Source organism: Eschrichtius robustus, chromosome 5 (genome assembly GCF_028021215.1).
Source record: "Eschrichtius robustus isolate mEscRob2 chromosome 5, mEscRob2.pri, whole genome shotgun sequence".
NCBI lineage: Eukaryota > Metazoa > Chordata > Mammalia > Artiodactyla > Eschrichtiidae > Eschrichtius > Eschrichtius robustus.
Window position 1 is genome coordinate 38,663,001 of NC_090828.1, and position 24,960 is coordinate 38,687,960.

The window sequence follows — 24,960 nt, forward strand, 5'->3', positions numbered from 1 at the left end:
TCCAAGCCGGCAAGGGGTTGATTTATCATGGAAAGCTGAACTGCTGCCAACAATTAAGGTAAATTATGGATTTAGAATGTTAATATCCATCGCTTCTCGTCCTTTTGGCTAAGATCAAGTGTAGAATGTTAATATCCAGGTGAAAAAATATTTGGGCATATAGGCATGTACAGTATGGTCTTTGATTAATTCATCTAGGTATTAAATAAACTTGAAATTTGCTAAGATACATTTTAGGAATATTTTCTCTGGAAATACATTTAATGGAGAATAACATGCAATTCTTTTCTAGCTTTCAGAGGTGAAAACTATAAGTCATCAGTCCTAAATAAAATTAAATTTATATGTTATAGCATCATACTAAGAGGTAGATCAGTTTTTAAGATTCAATTTGAGGGTTTGTTTGGAATGGTCTGTCTTAAAATATTAAGTTGAATATACTCAATTCATTTTGGGGAGGACCTACAGTAGGGAAGTAAGCATCTCAAAAAGACACAAAGCAATTTTCAATTTCAGTATCATCTGTGGTTAAGCACTTCAGTAACTACTTTTATCTAGTACTCCATGGAATTTATTTAATAATTGTTAGTGATTTCCTTAAGCAACTGTGGTAGGTCAGCACATCTTTACAAAAGGCTAATTTGCACACTCACAAAATCTATTGTTGAGAAAATAAAACAGTTCTAAAATGTGATGAAAATACCTGTTCTAAATTTCAAATTGTATTTATTATAACTGATAATCGTATGCCAGAGTTGATAGTTTTTAGTCTTCAAGTAAATCTATACTTTAGAATATATTGTCATAATGAATACTATATTCATAGGGTTGAATGTGAAGTCCTCTGGTTGGTCCCAATCATCTCCCTACTCCAGTTAGTTATTTGTGCTCATGAATGTTTATTTATCTGTATGTGTAGTCAACTCTGTCCTATACCAATGAGAAGAATGATGACAGGATGAATAATTGCAAGTCACTTACACTTGACTTTGGAATGATTGCAGTTATTTTTTGTGTCACCTTGGTCAATCTTACTTTGTGCATGTTCATTTATGTGGCTTTGTATTGATAAGACAAATAAGTGATTTGACTCATAACATTTTTAAGGTCTCTCACTAGTTCTATCCTAACTGTCTAGGCAGGAGCAAAGCAAAAACAGAAGTATTGGGGTATACTTACTGATCAATCATTCATAAGATATATTAAATGTTTCCTTGAATTTCCAGTTTGGATATCCTTTCCAGTCTGTAATTTAAGGGTTAGGAAGAAATAAATCATTAAAAACCCGATAAAATGTTACTTTGCTACTATTTTAAAAAAAATATTTCTTAAATCATAATATCCTTTTTTTTTTTTAAGTCTCAAAGATTTAACAATGTATTCGTCTAGTTCTAGACCCCTGTGTTGTTTTTTCTAAGTGTAAGAAACAGCTGGCTGAGTAGTAGAACAAGTTCTTCCAGCTGCTTTTTTTTTTTTTTAATTTATTTATTGTATTTATTTTATTTTTGGCTGCATTGGGTCTTTGTTGCTGCGCACGGGCTTTCTCTGGTTGCAGCGAGCGGGGGCTACTCTTTGTTGCAGTGCGTGGGTTTCTCATTGCGGTGGCTTCTCTTTGTTTTGGAGCATGGGTTCTAGGCTCTCGGGCTTCAGTAGTTGTGCATGGGCTTAGTTGCTCCGTGGCATGTGGGATCTTCCCGGACCAGGGCTCGAACCCGTGTCCCCTGCATTGGCAGGCAGATACTTAACCACTGTGCCACCAGGGAAGCCCTAGCTGCTTACTTTTTATAGTGGATACTAGAAGAAAGTGCCAGGCGGCATTAAAAGCCTACTGGAATTTCGGGAGAAAACTGGAAGAGAAAAGTTAGAAAATGAGGATTATAATACTCTGCTATCTTAAGCAATCTCAGTTGAAAAGGATTATAATCATTAAATGCAAATAAACTTTTCCATTGTAATGAAAATCAAGATTATATATATATGTGTTTAGCCATTTATAAAAAGCACACAAAATTATTTTGCCATGAAGTTGAAGGGAAAGGAAAGATTGAAGTGAAAAACTCTTGTGGGTTTTATTCATATTTATATCATCTCAACAAAGGTAGTGTAAGATGAGAATCATACCACCTTGGGCACCTCTGCTGACTGAACTGTTAATGAATAGACGGAATCCTCCAGCAAAGCACTTATAAATTCGGTTTAGGGCCTTCACAGCATGAGTCACATGGAACTTTTCTGTCATGGTACAATGAAGACAGAAACCACAGCAGACCAACAATTGGGTAAGCCCAAATGGACTTATTGCTAAAAACAAACAAAACAATTAACTTTGAAAAGAAATCTAAGTTAATGAGAAAAATTACCTAGTCACTATTGTGCCTAAATCATACTTTAGCACCACAGCTTTGCCCTACACACAGCAGCAGAACTTGAAGGGTTTCTGACATCCAAACGCTGGTGTTTGATTTTCTGTGTGTGTTGCCTCAGCATTAAGGTCATTTTACCCTTAAAACACTGAAAAATTTCCAAACTTCATATTAACCTTACCTGTCAGTGTAACAATTTCATGAATATTATCTTCCCAAATTCCTACTGACGTTATAACTATATGGGAACTTAACTTTATAAGTAAATGTATTTTGACACACTGATATCTTTTTAAAGTATTCTGATCCTAAAAAAAAAATTCTTGAGGAAAAAAATTATTCTTGAGAATAAATAACAAAAGCTCTCAGTGGATAGCTACACAGAGTAACCATGGTTCTTTCTAATTAATTTACCTTTCATATTGTCTACCACCTGTCTGGTTGGTTTCAGTTGCCTTTAGCTTTGGTTTGTGTGGCTCTTTTAAGGCCCTTTAATTTACATTAGAATATATAAGTCTGTTGCAGAGACTTTGCTGAGTAAGTTGAGGTGCAGCCCAGGAGTTTAACAAGCACTCCCAGGTGAATCTGGTCAGGTTGTTTGAGGACCACTCATTGACAGTTCTCTTTAGAACCTCTATCCAACTTGCCCACATTGGTGCTTCGGAAGAACAGTGGAGAGTATTAAGTGAAGAAATTTCTTAATGTACACAGATTGTCACAGCATATAACTACTCACACCCTCGCCACATCTACTGTCAGAAAAAAAAAAAAAAAAAAGACTTGAAAACTGTATTTGGTGGCCTGGCTTTTCATCAGGTAGACCAGTCTCCAATCTATTCATTCCTCAAAATATGGACTGTAAGATAAGGTCTTTAGTTTTGATAAAAGAATAGATGCTCATTTGGTGAGGTGCATTATTAGACTTACTGTGTTCATGTCACTTACTGAATAAGTTCCAGGGAATGATGTTCATACACATCATTAGCCAGCAACTGTTTATTACTTGGGCTAGATCAGAATCATTTGAGATTAAGTTGCAATTCTTCCATCATATTGAGCATCCATTCATTCATCAACTATTGAATGCTCTTTGTCATATACTACCAAAATAACTGTAGAAATCATACTGTAACATTATACAAAACAAGTAGACAAATTGTAAGAAACATCAAATCTGGAAATAATTATGTAAAATAATTAAATTTAATGTTAAATGTCATTTATTTTACATGAAAGGATACAGTTGAAGGAATATTTTTGGCAGTCCATATTTACATAATTGTTAGAAATTTGACCTTCAGCAGGCTCATTGACCTGAAAATGTAAACATGGGCATTTTATGAAGTACTGAACATAAAGTTTGAAGTCAGTTTTTTCATGACTTACTAGGTAAGAAATAAATGTTTGTAATTTGTCTTTCTTTTAACATGCTTTAAGCTCTATATATCCTGAGAAATAAAATCAGCTTTTTTTCATCCTTTTTTAGTCTCTGACGTTAAGACTTCAAGACTATCCATCTTTGTCTCATCTTGTTGTTTATGTACCATCTATTCATGGAAGTAAGGTAACAAATTAAGGCTGTTTTCAGAATGTTTTGGGGATACTCATGCTAAATATTTTAAGTTATTTTTTGATGAATTCTTCAGCTTAGGGCTTACCTGAAACAGTGGCCAGGTTGGTGATCCACCTAAGACTGTTTAAAGCATTAGGATCATCTACTCTAACTTGAACTAAGCAGAATAAATCCAAGTCTCTTTGTTTCAAGTGGGAATTAGTTCTACTTTATCAGTCTTTCAAAATCTGTTAACTATTGAGTACTCTCTTATGTGCAAGACTATGTGCCAGGAATTATAGGAGGCACACAAATGAGAAAGACATGAACCCTGTTCTCAAAACGCTACGTACTGTTGGGTAGGGGGAGAGAAATATATTTGGTGGCCAGGGAAAGGGTGAGAATGAAAGAGTTATCCAAGATGTATAAAACAAATCAGAATATAGCAAATCCATGAAAAGTGTTAAAGGGGGAGATATCTCTGATTGATGAAATCAAAAAAGGCATTATTATGAGGTGATATTTAAAATTGCCTTAAAGGATAGTTAGGGTTTTTATAGGTAGAATGAATATTCTAGACCTGGGATATCTAATATGGGAGCCACTAGCACATGTGGCTATTTAAATTTAAATTAATTAAAATTAAATAAAAGTAAAAATTCAGTTCCTTAGTTGTATTAGCCACATTCCAGTTGCTCCATAGTAACATCATTGCAGAAAGTTATAATGAACAGCACTGTTGAGACAAAGAAATAGTAAGATCCGAACATGGACAGTGTAGGGTACGTTTGGAAAATAGTGAATAAGTAAATAGTAGTTTTAAAAGGATGGCTACCATGGGTAGAATAGTAGTGGAAGAAAAGTCTGGAAAAGGAGTTAATGGCCATATTCTGGAGGGTCTTGATTGGAAGATTCAGGACTTTATAGAATTCAGGAGTCAGTAGGGAACTGAAAGATTTTTCACCGTAGTAGTAATGGGATCAGAGCTATTTATTTTGGAAAATGAATCTATTTATGGTATAGGATAGATTAGAAAAAGAGAGAACAGGCACCTCATATAGGATTATGAAGGCTTGTACTAGTGAAGTGGGAGTAGAAATAAAAGGATGGTGATTTTTGAGAGAAGTAGGCAGGGAAAGAAGAAGATAGAGGTAAAAGACCCTCTACTCCCCTTTCCACATTTCACCCAGCAAACTTACCCTTCAAGATCTAGCCTAAGTGTCCCTTGTTTTCCTTTTCTAGACTACTCCAGTAACCTCTTACTTATTCCCAGGATACTTTGTTTATAACTTCTTTGAGGAATATATTATATCGAATTATAATTTATTTGTTTACGTCTTTATTGCCATCACCATAGTATGAATTCATTCAGAGTAAGGACCAGATAGGTTTTACTCTACTTTGCATCCTCAACCTTTAGTGACTACCACATAAATGCTCAAAAAAGTGTTCCTTGAATGAGAAAGTTAATGAGATTTGGGGCCAATATCATAGGAAAATTTAAAGGAAAAAAGAAAAGGGGATGTAGTTAGGAGAAGTCTCAAGGATTGAGTCTCACGAGTACCTTATAATGGATTCATTGTTTTGTTTTGCTTAGCTCAAGTGAGAGGTAATTCAACATCTTCAATACTAAAAGCTCTCTTTAAGGGTTTTTCTTTCAGGTAAGTTGGTTTTGAATGAATTTAACATCTTCCCAAACTTGCAAAGGGCTTCCTTGGTTATTCCAAGAAATTAATGAGCGTTTCGCAAATAGCCAGTCTTAGTGGCCTAATAAATACTTAATGTGTCTTAACGCTCTTTGGAAAGTAACACTGCTGACTCTCGTATTGCATAGTATCCAATCTCACAAGGATGGTAATTTAGGCGTTTCATAATTTCTATGTGTCTGTTAATAGCTCATCATCAGAAGGATACATATATTTAAATAGGCAGTTCAAAATTTTCTTGAGTCAACTAATCATCTTAATATAGTTTTCCAAGTGTAAATATGGAATTACTTGCATTTTTTGATGACGGAAAACAAAATAATTGAGTCCATTAGAAATTTACTTACCTTGTGTATTTCAGAGACAGACTCTTGAATTCTTTCTTTTTTGGGTAAGGGTTTATTCCATAAAGAAATGGCCAAATTTTTAAAGCAATAATAAAAGTTGTATTATTTTAAATACCTGTTAAAGTGATTTAAAATCGCTTCCCTGTCTCAGGCAATGTCTCACCCAAAGATACTTGTAAAAATATAATGAATTATCCTGTTGAATAAATGATTTCTCTATAACAGCTGTTTTCTATAGTGAAAATATCTGACAGTGTTCTTTGCCTTCTAATTAAAGAGGGAAAAATAAAAGCAGAGCCCCTTAGTTTTTTTCTTTTATTCCCTCGTGTGTGTACATTCTAATAGCGTTTTCCCTCATCTGTTTTTCATTTTCAGAAACAGTCAGAACTCCACCCAAGAGGCAAACAACATAACACAGCTTAAAATACAATCCAAGGTGTAGTTACTGGAAAAGCCTAGGATAGACCCCACTGACTTTCCACTTATTGTAGACAGCAAACTACTTGCTAGCTACAGTTAGGCATCAGATTAATTACTTCCTCAGCTCATATAAATAGATCAGAGTAATTTGGTTGGATTGTGGAAATGATTTTAATGAAACTGTTCTTATTGTAGACAGCTGAGAACAAAGTTCGTTATGCCACTGTAGAAATGTTATTAGATAAGAAATGTCATTACAGAAATTGCAGTGATGCAGGTGTCACATTTTAGGTTCATGTTTTTTGAGATAGTGTTTTTTTTTTCTTTGTACATAGTGAATCTCTTTTCCATTTATTATAATCTCTGTTTAGCCTGAAATAATCTTACATGAATAACATTAGCCATCTGTAGATGAATGGCAGTATGTCTCCAAAAGCCTTTTGTAGTCTAATTAGACTGCTGAAACATACTAAATATGCAATTTTTTGAAAAGATGTAACAAAATCACATTTCCTTTTGAGTATGAAAGAATTCAGAGATATATTACCTAAATTCTTAATTAATCTTGAGTTAATCTTGGCTCTTAATGCTTTGATCCATCGTTTATGGTCCCTCTTCTATAAACACCTAAAACTAGCTGCAGGAAAACTTTGCTGTACATCTGCTCTTATAGAAATGACCCTCTAATAATTTATCTATTAAGTTAAGCTGTGTCACCAAATTCTCTTAGCTTAGCATCTCTCCTTGAGGAATTCATGCCCCCTAAATATAACCAGGGTTAGGGTGTGATAGATAATAGATAATACCTTCTTCAAAACTGAAGTTTATAGATTTTTGTTTTCTACTCAAATATCAAGTGAAGATATTTTACTATAAATTTAATTCTATTTTTTCCTAATAAATCAATGTTTTATATTCCAGTTTGTTGTAGATTGTGAATTCTTTAAAAAAGAGACAAGATCCATACAGCTTCCTGTAACTCATCTTTTTTCCTTTGGTAAGTACTTTGATTTTGGAAATCTTAAGAATTGCTTTTATTTTTAAGAGTGCTGATTTATTTTGCCAGTTAGTTGCAATAATGCAGAGCCCTGTAACATTGTGTTTTTGTGTATTTCAAGTGTAGTTCTTAGAATAACCACGTGATATGGCTCAGTGGTTTGATTTTTAACTGGGCCAGCAATCATTTTCTGAGAAATGAACTTTATTTTTTTTATAGACTTTATTTATTTATTTATTTATTTAAATATTTATTATTTATTTATTTCATTTATTTTTGGCCACGTTGGGTCTTAGTTGCAGCAGGCAGGATCTTCGTTGAGGCATGCAGGATCTTTCGTTGCGGCGCCCAGGCTCTTCGTTGTGGTACACGGTCTTCTCTCTAGTTGTGGCGTGTGGGTTTTCTTTCTCTAGTTGTGGTGTGCAGGCTCCAGGGCGTGTGGGCTCTGTAGCTGTGGTGCGCGGGTTCCAGAGCATGTGGGCTCTGTAGATTGCGGCACGTGTGCTCTCCAGTTGAGGCACGCAAGCTCAGCAGTTGTGGTGCGCGGGCTTAGTTGCCCCACGGCATGTGGGATCTTAGTTCCCTGACCAGGGATCGAACCCGCGTCCCCTGCATTGTAAGGCAGATTCTTTAGACCTGGACCATGAGAGAAGTCCCAGAAATGAACTTTAAAATAAACTTATCCATGATCATATACATTTGCAGGTAATTGTCTGTGTGTATGTGTTTTCACATGAATTTATACTACATATAGGCCCTTTTTATAAAAGGTTTATTCTAAGATATAAATTACTACCTGCCGTCTGAAGGTTTCAAGATTGCTCTAAATATTTCCCATTTTTTTTGTTGTGGTAACATACACATAACTAAATATTCCTTTAAATTTTATTTTGAAACAATTTTAGACTCACAGAAAAATCACAGAAAGAGTAGAGTTCCCATATAGCTCTCATTCACCTTAACATAAACAATAAAATTGTCAAAACTAAGAAATTAGCACTGGTACAATACTGTTAACTACAGTTTTATTTGGTTTTCATTGGATTTTCCACCAGTGTTCTCCAGGTTCCCATATTGCATTTAGTTGTCATGTCTCCCTAGTTTCCTCTGATCTTTGATAGTTCCTCAGTCTTCCTTTGTGTTTTATAACTTTGAGGCCCTTGAAGAGTACTGGTCAGTTATTTTGTAGAATATCTCTCTATTTGGCTTTGTCTAATGTTTTCTTATAATTAGATTGAGGTTACGCATTTTGGGCAAGAATATCACAGGAGCAATGTGAACTTCTCAGTGTATCATATCAGAGGATACATGATGTCACTACGTCTAATTACTAGTGATGTGGACCTTGATCACTTCTTGGTTAATGTGTTATCTGCCAGGTTTCTCCAGTAAAGTTACTGCTTTGCTTTTCTCTTTGTGATTAATAAATATCTTGGGGGAGATACTTTGAGACTGTGTAAGTATCCTGTTTTTCTTCAAAATAACCCACTAATTTTTATCATCCATTGGTTTATCTAGTCTGAAGCAATTATTACTGGCATTCTATAATTATTGGAATTCTTCCTAAGGGAAAGTTGTCCCTTTTCCCCCATTTATTCAGTTTTTATTTATGTCACTATGGACTTATGGATATTTATTTTATTTATTTGGTTATAATGCAATACTATGGTTACTTTTTTTTTTTGCTTAAGTTGCTCCAGCTTTGGATGTTGGGAGCTCTTTTTAAGTTGGCTCTTGTGCTCTTTTGGCATGCCCAATTTTTTCAATAATTTTCTTTTGTATTCCATTCGTGAAAAGAATCTGTTACTTGAGAGAGGAAACTTCCTTTAAGATTTTTATCCCTCCCTCACCTTTTTTTTTTTTTTTTTTGGCTGAAGAATACACAGAACAATACAGAAATGACAACTCTAAACCACCTACCTCATTAAAAATAGCAAGCTTATAAAATAAGAGATCTACCCTCCCTAGGTCAAATTTTTGTAATTGTGACTCCATGATTACACATACCATATTCAGTTCCATGTTCATAGAGGCAAATTCTCCTTGTTTTAATTTATGCTCAGCTAAACTGATTAATACTGTATAATGATAGGAAACTGGTTTCCTAGACATAATGGATATAGGTGCTTCTGGAATATGCTAAGAAATTTTAAAGTTAATCTATTAAAAGAAAAATGGGTCTTGATTTCTTCAGGTGAAAAAATGAAATTTTTATTGTTGCTAGAATATACTCTGACAATAGTATGTAACTGATGTCCACCAATACTTTTGATATCTTAGATTTAATAATAAATTAAGACTTGAACTGTTTTAAAAGTGAGAACATTCAGGGAAATTTATGCTTTGATTACTGGTGAATGTCTCACATTTTAAATTATAACACAGTTGAACACTTGTGGCTTATTTGTTGATGTTAAACAATCTTCCAAATGGGCCTATCAACATTTTAATAATAATGTTCTTTCTAAAATCTTCAAGGTGTGAGTCAGGCTAAAAAAAAATTTTTTTTTAATTAGTAAAGTGTTCAGCTTCTGATTTCCCTTTTGCCATAGTGGAAAGCAAAATTTTAAATTATTTCTTACCTCCTGTTAGAATTTTTTAAACACCCAAAAGTTAGACCATCTTACTTGTGAAGAAGGGTACCACAGTGAATGGTATTTTAAATTAGATTAAGTAGAATGTGAAGTATACTTCATATTTACTAGTTTTTCTCCTATTGTTCATTTTGAGTTGCCTTAAATTCAGTGCTGTATTTTAAAATATTGGTTACACTAGGTACTCATTAAAATGGTTTGTAGTTGAATGTGTAAGTTAGCATTGTGTTTCGAAAGTGATTTATTAATCACAGATTAATGGTACACCTTGTATTTAGCAAATTTGTTTACATGTTGATAAAATATCCTGTCTTTTTTTTCTTAACTCCAAGTATACATCCTATAATATAGTTATGATAATGCAACATTATGAAAAAACTGGTTATGTGTTTTAACTGGTGCTAAATGTGACTGACAGAATCTTAACATCATACAGTATTTATTTTTTAACAAATAGAATTTCAGTGATATACTTGGTAAAATATTTCAAGCCTTTTCTGTCTATTGCACAGTGGTGGTTTGTCTTATTGTTTTCTCTTTTCAAAGAAGCATCTGAACACTTGCATTTGCATATTCTTTTTTTGTAAATTACTTAATTTTAACATCTATTTTTCAATTATTTATTTATTTATTTATTTATTTATTTATTTATTTATTTATTTATTTATTTATTTATTTATTTATTTATTTATTCATTCATGGCTGTGTTGGGTCTTCATTTCTGTGCGAGGGCTTTCTCTAGTTGCGGCAAGCGGGGGCCACTCTTCATCGCGGTGCGCGGGCCTCTCACTATCGCGGCCTCTCCTGTTGCGGGGCACAGGCTCCAGACGGGCAGGCTCAGTAGTTGTGGCCCACGGGCCTAGTTGCTCCTCGGCATGTGGGATCCTCCCAGACCATGGCTCGAAGCCGTGTCCCCTGCATTGGCAGGCAAATTCTCAACCACTGCGCCACCATGGAAGCCCCGCATTTGCATATTCTTATCCAAAGGCATTCACATGTAAGTGAATGCGATTTTTTAAATTTGATTAAAATGTTAAAAAAAAAAAAAATCTACCAAGAAAGCATGCCTTTTTGAAATTTGAACTATGTAGTGATTTTTTAAAACACATAAATGTCATTGAAAGTCATTATAAATGTTATGCTTTGTTCAAAATTTATTGAAGGAGGATTGGATTTTTAGGAGTTCACTCCTCCATACTGAAAGCAAGAACCTATAAACTCTTTTCTAATGTTAAAAATCTGTTGGCATTATTTTAGACATTGTTTAAGCAGTCAGTACTTTTGTACTTTAAAAAAATTTTTTTTGGTATTCTAAGTAATACAGTACTTTTAATTCTATAGGATTGTCTTCAAGGAAAGTGATATTAAATACAAGTGGCCTGTTCTATAATATAGAGCTTCTGAACTTTGGACAGGTAATTAATTATCTTGACAATAACAGGACTTGATTTTACTTTACTGTTTAGTTAAACAAACTTATAAACTTGTTTTTTTTTAATTTTTGTGGTCAAACTCTATTAGATATACCAAGCTTTTAAAATCAACGTCGTAAGCAAGTGCTCAGGAGTGAAAGGTAAGTGTATTTCTGAAAAAATAGTATTGTCATTTGAAGAATCATTAGGTCTTCACTTGAATTTTCTGTAATACTTATTTTTCCATATATTTTATGTAAATTAATATTAAATATATGATAATAGAAAAGCTGTTTATATTTCCAAATGGATTTAACATAGACCCTTTCTTAACAGTAAGCATCTTCATCTGTTTCAGTTTAAATATCCACGTTTTAAAAATACTGTATATCTTGCTGTTTTATTGTAGTAATAATTGAGATTTAGCTGTTTAATGTTTTTCCAGTTTCTTATACTTCCCATATGCTCTAATATCTTGTTGTAGGTCTAATTAAACATTATTATTAAGTAATTCTCCATAATTTATTGTGTGATATAACTCTTACTGATTATTTTTTAATGAAATGAGTATTGTGTAAATAGTTAGGTATTATAGTAGTAACCTTAGTAACATAAGGTTAGTAATACATATTTCCTTTATGTTTCCACAGAAGAAATTACTAGTATCTATAAACTTCATATTCCCTGGTCTTATGAAGATTCACTAACCATTGCACAGTAAGTATATGAAAGAATTTACCTTAAACTTTGTTGTTTTTGAATAATACATATTCTACTTAGTCTGCTTATTTAAATCATAATAAAATTTTAGAGAAATTATTACAGGGCCTCTGAGTAAAATGTAGGTATTCTTTATGTAACATTGTGCCCATAAGATAATATAATATTATAAGATACCATATAGTATTCTTATTTAAGTGATCTAGAATTTAAACCTTACTTGCTTCAGATATGAACCCCTTTCCACCCTCTCCCCCAATTTCTGTGTCCTAGAAGGAGCATTCAGACAACTGTGATACGACTGGAAAAGTGTCAATCCATAGTAACGTGTGGCATCTAGCCTCCTTACGTTATTTCACTGTGTTGTGCTGAGGACTGACTTAGCCATGGTTATTTCACAGCATTTTGTATTTGAGAACTGATATTTATCTTTTCAGGGCTCCATCTGCTACAGAAATTTCTGTGAAACTCCATATTGCTCAACCAGAAAATGACAGCCATGTAGCATTATTAAAAATGTATACATCATCAGACTGTCAGTATGAGGTAAGTTCTATGTTTGCTTAATTTTTAGGATTTAGTTATAGAATAAACTGGAAATATATTTTTATATTTGCCTCAGATATATGGTGATGCGAAAGCTAATTAATATAAGAGAGAGTTAGTTACTTATGATACTTTAAATAGTCTCCATTTTGCCTGTTAGCACCACCTCAGTATTTCCTTAGCTGGACCATTGAAAGTATGTATCTTAATAAGTAATAGAAAATAAAATAAAAATTGAGACTGCAGATTAACCTTCTCAGTTTGGAAGCCCAAAGTCCAGAATCCTCCATAAATTGAAGAACTTCATGAAATCAGCTGACATGGCTATACTGCAGTAACTGGCATGATATATATTTTCCAGCACTACTGGATAAGCTTAAGGATCTTCTTTTCACTCATTATTTTAAGCTCTATTAATCATTAATATGTGCAATTTAGTACCTGTTGGTTTTGTTTTACAATCACGTAGATCTCTTTGCACTGAGAGAAGGGAAATGGACTCGAGAGTAACATTTTATTTACATATAGATTCATGAACTAAAAGAGTTCCTCTTTGTATAAGAACATACCAGCTTCTAAGGATTCCAGATTTAAGTGCTTGAAGTATACATTTCAATGGTGGTTTTGGTTTATATGAAATATCTTATTTCTACTCAGTTGCTTAATTTGGATTCTTTATTAGAGCTAACTTTCTTAGGGTAAACTAGAATTGGTAGGTCAAGTGAATATAATCTGTCCTACAAGCTTCAGTTTGACCTATATTATGAGTTATTTTAGATTTCATGGAATTTATTAATGCTTTGATATCTTGCTTTCTGTTTCTAGCATTGAAGGATTTTGCAGGGATATAATGGTTTTCAGCTTGTGCCTTCATATTTCTAATATTACTATAGAGATAGAAAGAATTGTGTTAGTAATTTGGCTGTACTGCATATTCTCTTAATGTCCATATTTTTACAAATACTTTATTTTTTTAAAAAGTCCATGTATTGACAAAATATAGTTATTTTACAACTTCTCTATGAAAGATGAATTTCCTTTTCCCAGACTTCCTAATATCAAAAGAGTTATATTTATGGCAGAGATAATTAATGATGAATTTCTTTTTAAAGTGTTGTTTTGGCTCAAATTTTATTACATGTGACCTGTTTGTTCCTGGTATTATATCATGTGAAACCTATTTATATGAAATTTACTCAGAAGTGGTTTAGCTTAACTATATTTAGTACCATACGATTGTAGGTTTGAGATTTTAAAGTACAAGTTACATAAGTAAGTTGATTAATTTGTGCTTTATTTTTCAGCAAACATACGTATAGTTTCTGACTCAATCATTCAATAAATTCCTTTAGCTTGTATGATCTGGTAATAAGATATTCTGATTAATTAAATATTCTAGTTAGTAAAGGGTTACCACATATCACGGTATCATATGATACCACGTATCATAGCATTCATCCAATTAGATTACAGAAAAAATATTGAACAGCAAAACCACAGTTGATACAAATTAAATGTTGATGGTTCAGAGAATTCTTTTAAGCTCTTGGGTACCTTTAGGTTCATCATTATAAAAAAATTAATGATTATGCTTAGTGCTCAGTTTAATAAAATGTGAACTAGAGTTTAGGGAAAATAACCTTTTTTTAATAATTGTTTTAAACTAGGTGACAGTTAAGACTTCCTTTTCACAAATACTTGGACAGGTAAGAGAGACTCCTTGTCGATTATTTATTGCCTTGTGAATAGAAACTGTAAGGCAGGGATTGTAAACGTTTTCTGTAAAGCACCAGATATTAGTATTTCTGCAGACCATATATAGTCTCTTGCCACTGCTGCCACTACTGCAGCTACTTCTTTTTTCTTCTTTCTCCTTTTTTCTTCTTTTTCTCACGTTAATAAAATCTGAAAGCCATTCTTGGCACACAGGCCATAGTTGGCCACCCCTGGCTTTAAGGTGATGCTTTCATGTTTGATACTTCCTAAAAATGAAAGTTGATTCCTGATTTTCGAGAAAATTAATATTTTTGGCTAAATGGATATCATATTAAGATTTCATATTGCTCATACGATGCTATAATTCATAATCCAATAAAATCTGTAGGCTCTGTCATATAAATGAGCTTTTTCCAAGAACTTTTTATGTTGTGCATGCTCAGTTTGTAAAAGGTAAAAGTAAATTATATTAAAAATAAACATGCTGAAATAGGTTAAATTCATTTGGGGAGTATCTTAAATTCATAGGCAAATAGTGTTACAAAAATAATTTATCAAGTTGTAGAACTACTATATTATTATTCAACATCATTATAATTTGCAGAATTGTACAATCTGGACATAAATAGATAATACTGATTAGTCAGAGAAATTATAGTTTTAAAATTCACTAAAAATTTTATTGTGTCTTTTATTACTTTCACTTTATTTTTTTGGTCTGTTATGTTTTGCAGTCTAGGCATAGCAGAATTTTTAAGTCATTTAATTCTATAATTATAGTAAAACTCACAAGTTAAAAGTAAATCAGAAACTTTTTATGTATGTTATCTCATTTGATCCTGACAACAACCTGGTAAGAACTAGATTGTGATTATTATTAAATTTGTGAACATTAGAAAATTCTAAGCTAATGTGTAAAAATTTTGTGCTACATTAGAAAGAGAAGATTAAATATTAGTGTAAGTTGGAAAATAGGATCATGGATAGTTATAATAAATACTCTAAAATGTTAAGAGATCAATTATTAAGAAAAATTACATCTTGGAATAAAAGTGAAGAATTCATGCTATTGTATTTTTAGTATGTCACTGTACATGGTGGTATGGCTGAGGATATAACACACTCTCTTATCCGTATCATCCCTGGGGCTCATAATTCAGATTAGTGACAAGAAAAGTCAAGTTTGCTTGATACTGTATAGTTAGGTGTAATTATATGTACACCAAAAAAAAACAGACTAATAGTCTTGTTTAGACATGGAAATTTTTCTAAAAGATGATGATGTGTGGGTGTTGCAGGATCAGAGGTAGGTACTTTTTTAAATGTTGAAGAATTCATGACAATTGAGTTAAGTCCTCAAATGTTTGGAATGATATAAGGTGCTCTTAGTTCATGTTTGTTTCAAAGTTTAGCTTGAGAACAGTAGGAGAATGAATTAGGTTTTGTATATCTTATTTGTCTTTTAAAAATCATACGTATTTTCAGTGTTAACTGATTCAGTCAAAGAAGACTGGAAAGAGGACTAAAGAGAAACCACTTAGGAGAATCTTTAGCCTTTGATTAGATAATTTTTTCATAAAATTAATTTTTTTTTTAGAAAAAGGAAAGAGGAAAATATACTTACATATTGTTCAGTCTACTCTTATGAAAGAGAGAACAGAAAATAAACTGAAAGTTGCTTTCTCAAGAGAATTATTTAAACTCTTAATAAATCATTTCCATGTAGGAATGAAGCCCAGTGTTGCCCAATCTTTAGATTTTAAGAGAAACTAGAAATCTGAATTTTTAGATAAAATATTTTAATTTTTCAATGTTGGCATCTAATTCAAAATGTAAAGAAATACTATGCCAAATACTAAACCAAATGAAGCACATATACAATTTGAATATGACCCATGGAGACCAGTTTATGATTGTTGATTGTTATATCTGTGGCTCAGTATCATATTTACTACTCATAACAATGACACTCAGTCATTAAAAAGAAATTTTAAAATTTTAAAGAATTTTAAAATTTAAAAGAAATTTTATGTAGCACCTCTTACAAGGTGCTTGACTCAAGTTTATCATGTTCAAGTTAATATTCTCAATATTAATATTCAGTATTAATATTCAAGTTAATATTCAAGTTTATCATGTTCAAGTTAATATTCTCTTACAAGATTTCTGAAAACAGTGAAGGGCATTAAAGGTTAATAATAACAGTGAATATTTTCTGATCACCTACTTGTGCCAGTTACTATTCCAAATGATTTGCACAAATGAACACATTTAAGCCTCAAACTCCCTGTGAGATAGTGCTACTTAACTCCATTTTACTGATAAGGGCCTAGAGAGAAGGAGGGGTAAAATAAGTTGCCTAAGAGCTAGTGAAAGGCAAAGCTGTAGTCTGAACTCAGGAGTACGACTCTGAGCCTGTTATGCTACTTAACTATCCTTCCAACACACTTAATAACTAAAGTATGCTATGTATTTCCTAGCATGTCATTAGCAGCCAGTGAGCATCATTTAGTAATAGGTAGGAAAATGGCCTTTTCCCTTTCACTCAACTCTCCTCTCCTCTCACTCAAAGCTACAAACTATAAATCATGAGTATGAGCTTTATGTTTTTTGAGTCTTATCAATTTTAATCTGGGAATCCACAGAGGAGCTTCAGGGAGACCTTGAACTTGCTGAAATTTTGCTTAACATTTTGTGTAAGCATTCATTTCCATAGTTTTCATTAGACTGACAGCAGGGGAGTCTGTACATTTTCTTAAAAATTCTGTGGATTGGAGAACATGCTTTCAAGTAATTTCCTTTTAAAACTTTAACATTAAAAGAAGAACTTACACTATGTTTTTGTTATATGTATGTTTTTTATGGAGATTGGATCAGCTGATAGAATGACTTGAGGTGCTATAACATAATGGTTATGAACTTAGGCTTTGAGTTAAATTCCATTCCACAAGATTTCCAAAGATGGTGAAGGACATAAAAGCCTAACAATAGCAGCTCATATTTTTGATAGTTTATCATGTTCAAGTTAATATTCTAAATGCTTTACACAAATGAACATGTTTAAATCCTTAAAACCACCTATAAGGTAAGTACTATTACTGTCCCTATCTTACTGTTAAGAGCAAAGAGAGGTAACAAGTAAGTAAGTAACTTGCGTGTCTCTTAATTGTGCAAGTTACTTGGGCCCCCTGTACCTGAACTTCTTCATCTGTAAAATAGGGATAAGAACTATATGAAAGGATTTTTGGGAGGAGAGCATGAGATAATGCATATAACATGTTTAGTATTATACCTGGAACATATTAAATGCTCGATAAACATTCCTTGTGAAAAATTCTGTAGCATATGCTACACAATTAAATATTGCCTCTATTATGCCTTTGATGAAAAATTCAGATAACATGTTTCTAATATGCCATATATTCTTAGCATTTATTTTGCTTAGAATTTTTATACCCATTACTCAAGATATCTTTTAGTCATGTCAGAAAATGTATAAAGTGAAAAACAACATTTTAATTTCATGTGGAAGTATATTTATTTCACTAACATGAACATTCATAAGTTGCCCATTGATTTGCCTGTTTTCTAGGTAGTTAGATTTCATGGTGGAGCTCTTCCTGCCTATGTTATATCTAGTATCCTTCTTGCTTATGGAGGACAGTTATACTCTCTTTTCTCAACAGGTAAGAATGTTTCTATTCCTCCCTCCCTCTCTTCCTTCCTCAATGCTTCATTACTACTTTTTTTATCCTACGTGTAGCTAATGAAGACACATCGATTTCTTGAAAATTCACAACCCTTCTCTCTCAAGGTTACAGGAGTTTGAGATCCTCTTAAGTTTTAAGAGGTTACCAAGAAAATTCCTTACTTGTTTTCTCCATTTTATACCCTTGTGTCTAAAGTTTATTCCCTCTGTTCTGAGGATCTCTTAAGAGATAGAAGCTGGTTGACGGGGGTTTTCTTCTCCATTCTATTCCTGGTGCCTGACATAGGGCCACGCATATAGTTGGCATTCAGTGTAATATTTGGGCTGTATCAACTGTATCATTTAGGTCTTGGTACACTGAATGGAATAATTAAGAGTTTAATTGAAGGGACTATTTCAAAGGTATGTATAGGTTTAAGGGAAACCAACAGCAAATGATAAAATACCAAATTAGCAACAGAGCCATCTGATACTCCTAGGTTTCAGGGCAAGGGAGGGAGCAAACCTAGAGAGCTGTAGGAGAGAGCAGCAGTACTGCACCTGAGCCTTGGGTACAGAAATGCTGTGGCCACTGTCAGCGTGTGGCTCAGCAGGGAGAAGGCAGGGAGATAAATACACTAACTTTATTTCCTTCTATCCTCCTATCTGCCAGTGCTTCTCATTCACTGAACCCAACTAGAAGCCAGTTCATAAAAGTCAGCCTCCCAGAATTCAGAGCAAAGTAAAGGGTAGAACATGGATCTGGAGAAGAAAATATAGACTGTATAGTACATTGGACAAAGCCCTCTCTAGAGTATAGCAGTTAGAACAATTTCCCAGGAGCCTCACACACTTGCCAGGCTTGTACAATGATAATCAGAGGAGGCAAGAGGGAGAGTGGGGACAAAACATACAAAAGCAGTCCAAAAATCCCCTCCACCGTTTCCATGGTGCCAGATCCTTTCACAGCTACTCGTTTCCTTTCAGTGACTTTTTTGCAGTTTCAAGTCTGCCTTTAGTGTTCATTTTAACCTGATTTAACCTATTATATTCCAGGAAGAAGTAAGCAACGTTTAATGTGATCTGCTCAGATCCAACCTTTTAATTAAAAGATTATTCTGGCAATATGACATCTCCTATACTTGAATATAATTTTTGGAAATTTAAAAGAGACACCTCATTCTTCTTAGTTTTAAGTGACTTGACAATTGATTTTCAAACATTTGGGATTTATATCTAGATAGTCCACAGAGACCCTGGGGATATATGATATTGGTTAATCTAGAGGACTTAAGTATGGGATTGTGTCTCAAATCAATTAAAGAAGTAGTTCTGAACCAAAGATGCTTATTAGAAATCACTGGAATGGCTATAATAGAAAAGACAGATAATAACAAGTGTTAATGAGGATTTGTAGAATTACAACCTTCGTATACTGTTAGTGGGAATGTAAAATGGTATAGCTGTTTTGGAAAGCAGTCTGGCAGTTCATCAAAAGGTTAAACAGAGTTACCATATGACACAGCAACTCTACTTCTGGGTATAGACCCAAGAGAATTGAAAACACACATCCATACTAAACACTGTTTATAATAGCCAAAAAGTGGAAACAACCAAAATGTCCGTCAACTGATGAACAGATAATGTGCTGAATGCTACAAGATAGATGAATCTTGGAAATATGCTAAGTTGAAGGAGCCAGTCACAAAGGACCACATATTATATGATTCCATTTTTATGAAATCTTCAGAGTAAGCCAATCTATAGAGACAGAAAGTAGATTAGTAGTTGCCTAGGAATGGGGAGGCATTGGAGGTGACAGTTAAGGGGAACAGTTTCTTTTGGGAGTAATGAAAATGTTTTAAGACTGACTGTGGTTCTTAATGCACACTCTATGAATATACAAAAAACCACTGAATTGGATATACTTTAAATGGATGAATTTTGAGTTATAAGAATTATATCTCAGTAAAACTGTTTTTAAAAAACAGCTCACCTGTGGAGCTTTGTAAAAATACAAATGACAAAACCATAGCCTTGGCTCCTGAATTTGTTTCACAAATGATGATTGGCTATGTACTTTTGTATGAGAACCAGTAAATTAGAGTAAATTTTTATGGTAGGTTTATGTTTATCTTTTTTCTTTTTTTTAACTTTTTAAAATTGATGTATAGTTGATTTATAATGTGTTAATTTCTGCTATACAGCAAAGTGATTCTGTTATACACACACACACACACACACACACACACACACACACACACATATATATATATACACATTCTTTTTTATATTCTTTTCCATTTTGGTTTTTCATAGGATATATAGTTCTCTGTGCTATACATTAGGACCTTGTTGTTTATCATTCTCTATATAAAAGCTTCAATCTGCTAATCCCAAACTCCCACACCATCCCTCCCCCAACCCCCTCCCCCTTGGTAACCACAAGTCTGTTCTCTATGTCCGTGAGTCTGTTTCTGTTTCATAGATGGGTTCATTTGTGTCATATTTTAGATTCCACATTTAAGTGCTATCATATATTTGTCTTTCTTTTTCTGACTGACTTCACTTAGTATGATAATCTCTAGTTGCATCCATATTACTGCAAATGGCATTATTTTGTTCTTTTGTATGGCTAATATCTCATTGTATATATGTACCACATCTTTATCTATTCGTCTGTTGATGGACATCTAGGGTGTTTCCACATCTTGGCTACAGTAAATAGTGCTGCTATGAACATAGGGGTGCATGTATCTTTTTGAATTAGAGTTTTGTCTGGATATATACCCAGGAGTGGGATTGCTGGATTATATGTTATTTCTATTTTTTAGTTTTTTGAGGACCCTCCATACTGTTTCCCATAGTGGCTGCACCAATTTACAATCCCACCAACAATGTAGCAGGGTTCCCTTTTCTCCACATCCTCTCCAGCATTTGCTATTTGTAGAGTTTTTAATGATGGCCATTCTGACCAGTGTGAGGTGGTACCTCATTGTAGTTTTGATTTGTATTTCAAATTAGGGTAATTTTTAATCTTTTGAGAAGAGTCTCTGTGATAGTAATGAAGGCCCTTGCTTTCTGACATGAAATATGTTGCTCTTATGAACAATGCAGCATATAATATGTCTCATACTTAATTACTGTGAATTCTCTACTACATATAATTTTTTTTTAAATCACTAGGTCACTGCTTAGAATATGCTGCTATGTTGGATAAAGAAGCCAAACCATACAAAGTTGATCCTTTTGTAATTATGGTTAAGTTTCTGTTGGGGTAAGTTTTATTGTCTGTGATAATGATTTTAATTTTGTTTTATATATAAAGTATTATGTTTGGCTCAAATATGAAGGATAAATTTCCATACAAATAAGGCAATTGACTTGTTTTATTAAATGGACTTTTTCTCCTAGGCAAAGGCCTAATAAGTACATCAACATTTACTTCAATAGTTTAGAAGTAATTATTGAACTTATATATATATACACATATATCAGTCTCAATTTAGACTATAAATATACCAGGACTTTAACATTTTCAAAAGAATGTATGTGGTACATGAGCTTTGGGTGTCCCAGATTCATGGACACAAAGCAATATAGGATATTGGTGAAACAGTGCCTCAGAACACTTTTTATTACTTCCCATACAAAGTATATTTTAGATCTCTCTACCCTACTTAACATCGCATTCTTAATTTATTCAGGTTTTGTTTTTGTTTTTGTTTGGTTAAAAACCATTACTTAGATGTCTTTTCTTCTGTCTTTATAACTAGCTGTTGGCTTTCTAACTTAAAAAAAAGACCAGTTATTACTTCATTACAAGGATCAATGAGAGCAGTAAAGCTGCATTGAGACTTGAGACTCAGATCCTTGAAGATCACTAGACTCGCTAGTTCCCTGCCAGGAACTGAAGTTTGTTTTTTCATTATAATTATAAATGAAATATCATGGTACTCTGGGGACTGTAGTGAATGGTCAAACACTTCAAACATTAAATCCTTTAATGAGAGTTCTTGGGGTTTTTTTGCTTTTATTGTATTATTTGCTTTTATTTTTTGTATGTTTTCTTTTATCCACAGATACAAGTGGTTTAAAGAATTTTGGGATATGTTATTGTTACCAGAATTAGATGCCATCGTTTTAACTAGTCAGAGTATGTGTTTCCCCCTTGTATCGTTGATTCTTTTTCTGTTTGGAACATGTACTGCCTATTGGGGTGGCCTACTCTCTTCTATGTCTGTGAGACTCCTTTCTTCATTGTGGCTGACTTTGAAAAGGTAATGAATGACGAAAACCTTTCTTATTGCTCTTAAGAAAAAAACTGTATTCTGATAGGGAACCTTAAAATTAACTTGCTTTCACTAAACTATAATTTCTAAGGAAAAATGTGTAACTAGCAAAACATGGGGTTAGTGTTCAAACTTATGTTTTTGTCATGTTGTCATTTATTTCAAGTTAAATGCTACATTTGATTTTGACCATAGTGCTCAAGAGTTAATCAAAAAAGTTTGACAGATTACACAAGTATTTTTAAATTTCACTGTTGTAAATCTTTCCAAGGGCGAGTGTTTCTCTGGCAATGCTTTTATATGTTGATTTTCAATCAAACCTGAGACTCCAATCTTGATATTTAGGATCAGATTAGATGAAATGTATAAGAGCTCCAAAAACATTGCCTAGAGGTTTATTATGATCCAAAGACAGTTTGAAGTTGCTGGTATGCTCTTTTGGTAAACCAGTGATCTAGTTTCCATTTCCTCACCAGCCGTGTTATGTGATTTACTGTCACAGAGTGGATTATGGTATGATGCTTCTTCCTCCACCCTTCTGAGGTGCTTCTGACATTAACACCATCACATGTCTGAGTGACCTCAAGACTTTAAGAACAAAATTATTTCTCTTCCTATCAAGATTGGAATTGTATGGCACAGGGCCTATAATTAATAATTATCTTTAATAATATTTTTTCTTTTTTAGTACATGTATTACCCATAGTATATATAAATGCAAGAGAAACTATCACAGTGTATAAAAGAATTTTAAAATATGTGTCACCCCTCACCTTTATTTTAAAAAGCCTGTTTACCTTATAGTAATACTTGCACATTAATAAGGAGAGCCTGGCAGAGCACTGTATTGTTTTCTGCTTATATGTGACTGTGTAAATAATTGTTAATATGCTTTTGAAAGCTTTACTCTTGTTATTCCAGGCCCTCTGAACTTCCTAAAGATATCAAGATAATATCACCAGACTTGCCCATTTTGACAGTTGTTTTGATCATAGTTAGTTGGACAACTTGTGGAGCATTTGCCATCCTTCTTACTTATCTTTACTATGTGTTTAAGGTATGTCAAATCAGTAAAGTCAGAAGGCCTGAGCTTTGTATCAGACAGGCATAGACTTTCCCATGGGTGGTGTTAAAAAATTTTTTTTGATCACTGCTGTTATATAACAGGCCTAAGTGTAAAGTTTTTTTTAACATCTTAGCTATTTCAAATATATATAGTTAACTGTAGAACTGAAGTTACTAATCTGAGTGGGTTTCTTTGTTAAAAACAAAGGGAGGGGAGGAGATATAATCTGTTCCATATTGCTTGATGCTCTGGCAAGTAATGTTAACTTATTAAAAAACATTTTACTAGAACGGTTTTTATTCACACCTCCCTTTAAACGTGGATAAAAGACAAAACAAAAAGTTATGTCCGTGGGATCAGGCTGTCAATCATGCTGAAATAATGTAGAATGTTACAAATGTTGCTGAAGAATCACAAGACAGGATAAAAGTAATTAAGCTGACAATTTTACTGAGGAAATGAAAAACACTTCTAAGAAGGCTGACAGCTTTTCAGGAAAATCTACGTTATACAACTGCATGTTCTCCACATTAATCTTATGTAGAGACAGTTGATACTGGAAAGGATAATAATTGTTTCCTTTTTTTAACAAAGGTTTATTTGCGTCTGCATTTAACGCTAATACATGCACATTATAGATTACTTTCAGTTTACAAAGGAAAAATATGTCCATCAGAAAAAGCTATTTAGAATTATTTTGATTTACAAATATAAATTAATTTGATTTATAAATATAATATTTTTAGTTTTTTTAAGTGGATATTTCAAACAACTGACACAATAAGCAGAACTTTCTCAAATACTTAAGCAAACCTAGTAAATTTATAGACTTTCTCAGGTTCTTGTAAACATTTCACCACCCTATATAATTGAGTTCCAGATTTTCAAAGATTTAGATTATATAACACATGTTAAACTCTTTATACTATGCTGAATATAATCAAATTTTTGACTCACATGACACTTTAAGTTACGATAGCAAGGCACCATTCAAGCATAGGCTCACACAGTGTGGAAGATATAGCATTATATCCTGGCCCCAGGATACTCTGGAATTTTGTATTATTTTGTTTGTTTTTTAATCCATGATAGCAAGTACATGTAGTTATTATTTATCTTTTCTAAAAGAATGTTTTTAAATGTTTAAATGAATTTTTATTTATTTAGGTTTTTAAAATTTCAAATTACAGTGCTTCTCAATTTCAGTAAAAATGGTTATGTTTTATTGTTTCAAAATAAAAGTAAAATTAAAGTCTTTTCTTTTTCGTAGATTGTTCATCTGCAAGCCAGCTTAACAACTTTTAAAAATAGCCAGACTGTGGTAAGTTTTATTTTCAAAACACTATATCACTTTAGTATGAAAGAACATGGGAAAATATAAAAGTTTATTTTTGTAAAAAAAGGTTGGGACTTTACAGTATTTAAAAGGTTTTATGAATTTAAATAACTTTAAGAAAAGTGAGCCTAATGAATATTAAAATAAGACTTAGATTGTCATTTAATTTGATCTTTGTCAGTCCTTAAGTTGTTTTTGTTATCAC

General features: G+C 32.9%; 1 protein-coding gene across 1 annotated transcript in view; it reads left to right on the forward strand.

Moving 5' to 3' along the window:
- PGAP1 (post-GPI attachment to proteins inositol deacylase 1) overlaps positions 1-24,960 on the forward strand; it is a 79,204-nt gene that overhangs the window by 49,035 nt on the left and 5,209 nt on the right. Inside the window, exons 12-24 of the mRNA XM_068544738.1 lie at positions 7-58; positions 3,850-3,927; positions 7,310-7,385; positions 11,321-11,394; positions 11,501-11,552; positions 12,042-12,108; positions 12,549-12,657; positions 14,325-14,363; positions 17,966-18,059; positions 21,248-21,338; positions 22,144-22,341; positions 23,275-23,410; positions 24,690-24,740. Of these exons, the coding sequence (XP_068400839.1) occupies positions 7-58; positions 3,850-3,927; positions 7,310-7,385; positions 11,321-11,394; positions 11,501-11,552; positions 12,042-12,108; positions 12,549-12,657; positions 14,325-14,363; positions 17,966-18,059; positions 21,248-21,338; positions 22,144-22,341; positions 23,275-23,410; positions 24,690-24,740 (1,117 nt within the window). The remainder of the gene's footprint in view (positions 1-6; positions 59-3,849; positions 3,928-7,309; positions 7,386-11,320; positions 11,395-11,500; positions 11,553-12,041; positions 12,109-12,548; positions 12,658-14,324; positions 14,364-17,965; positions 18,060-21,247; positions 21,339-22,143; positions 22,342-23,274; positions 23,411-24,689; positions 24,741-24,960) is intronic.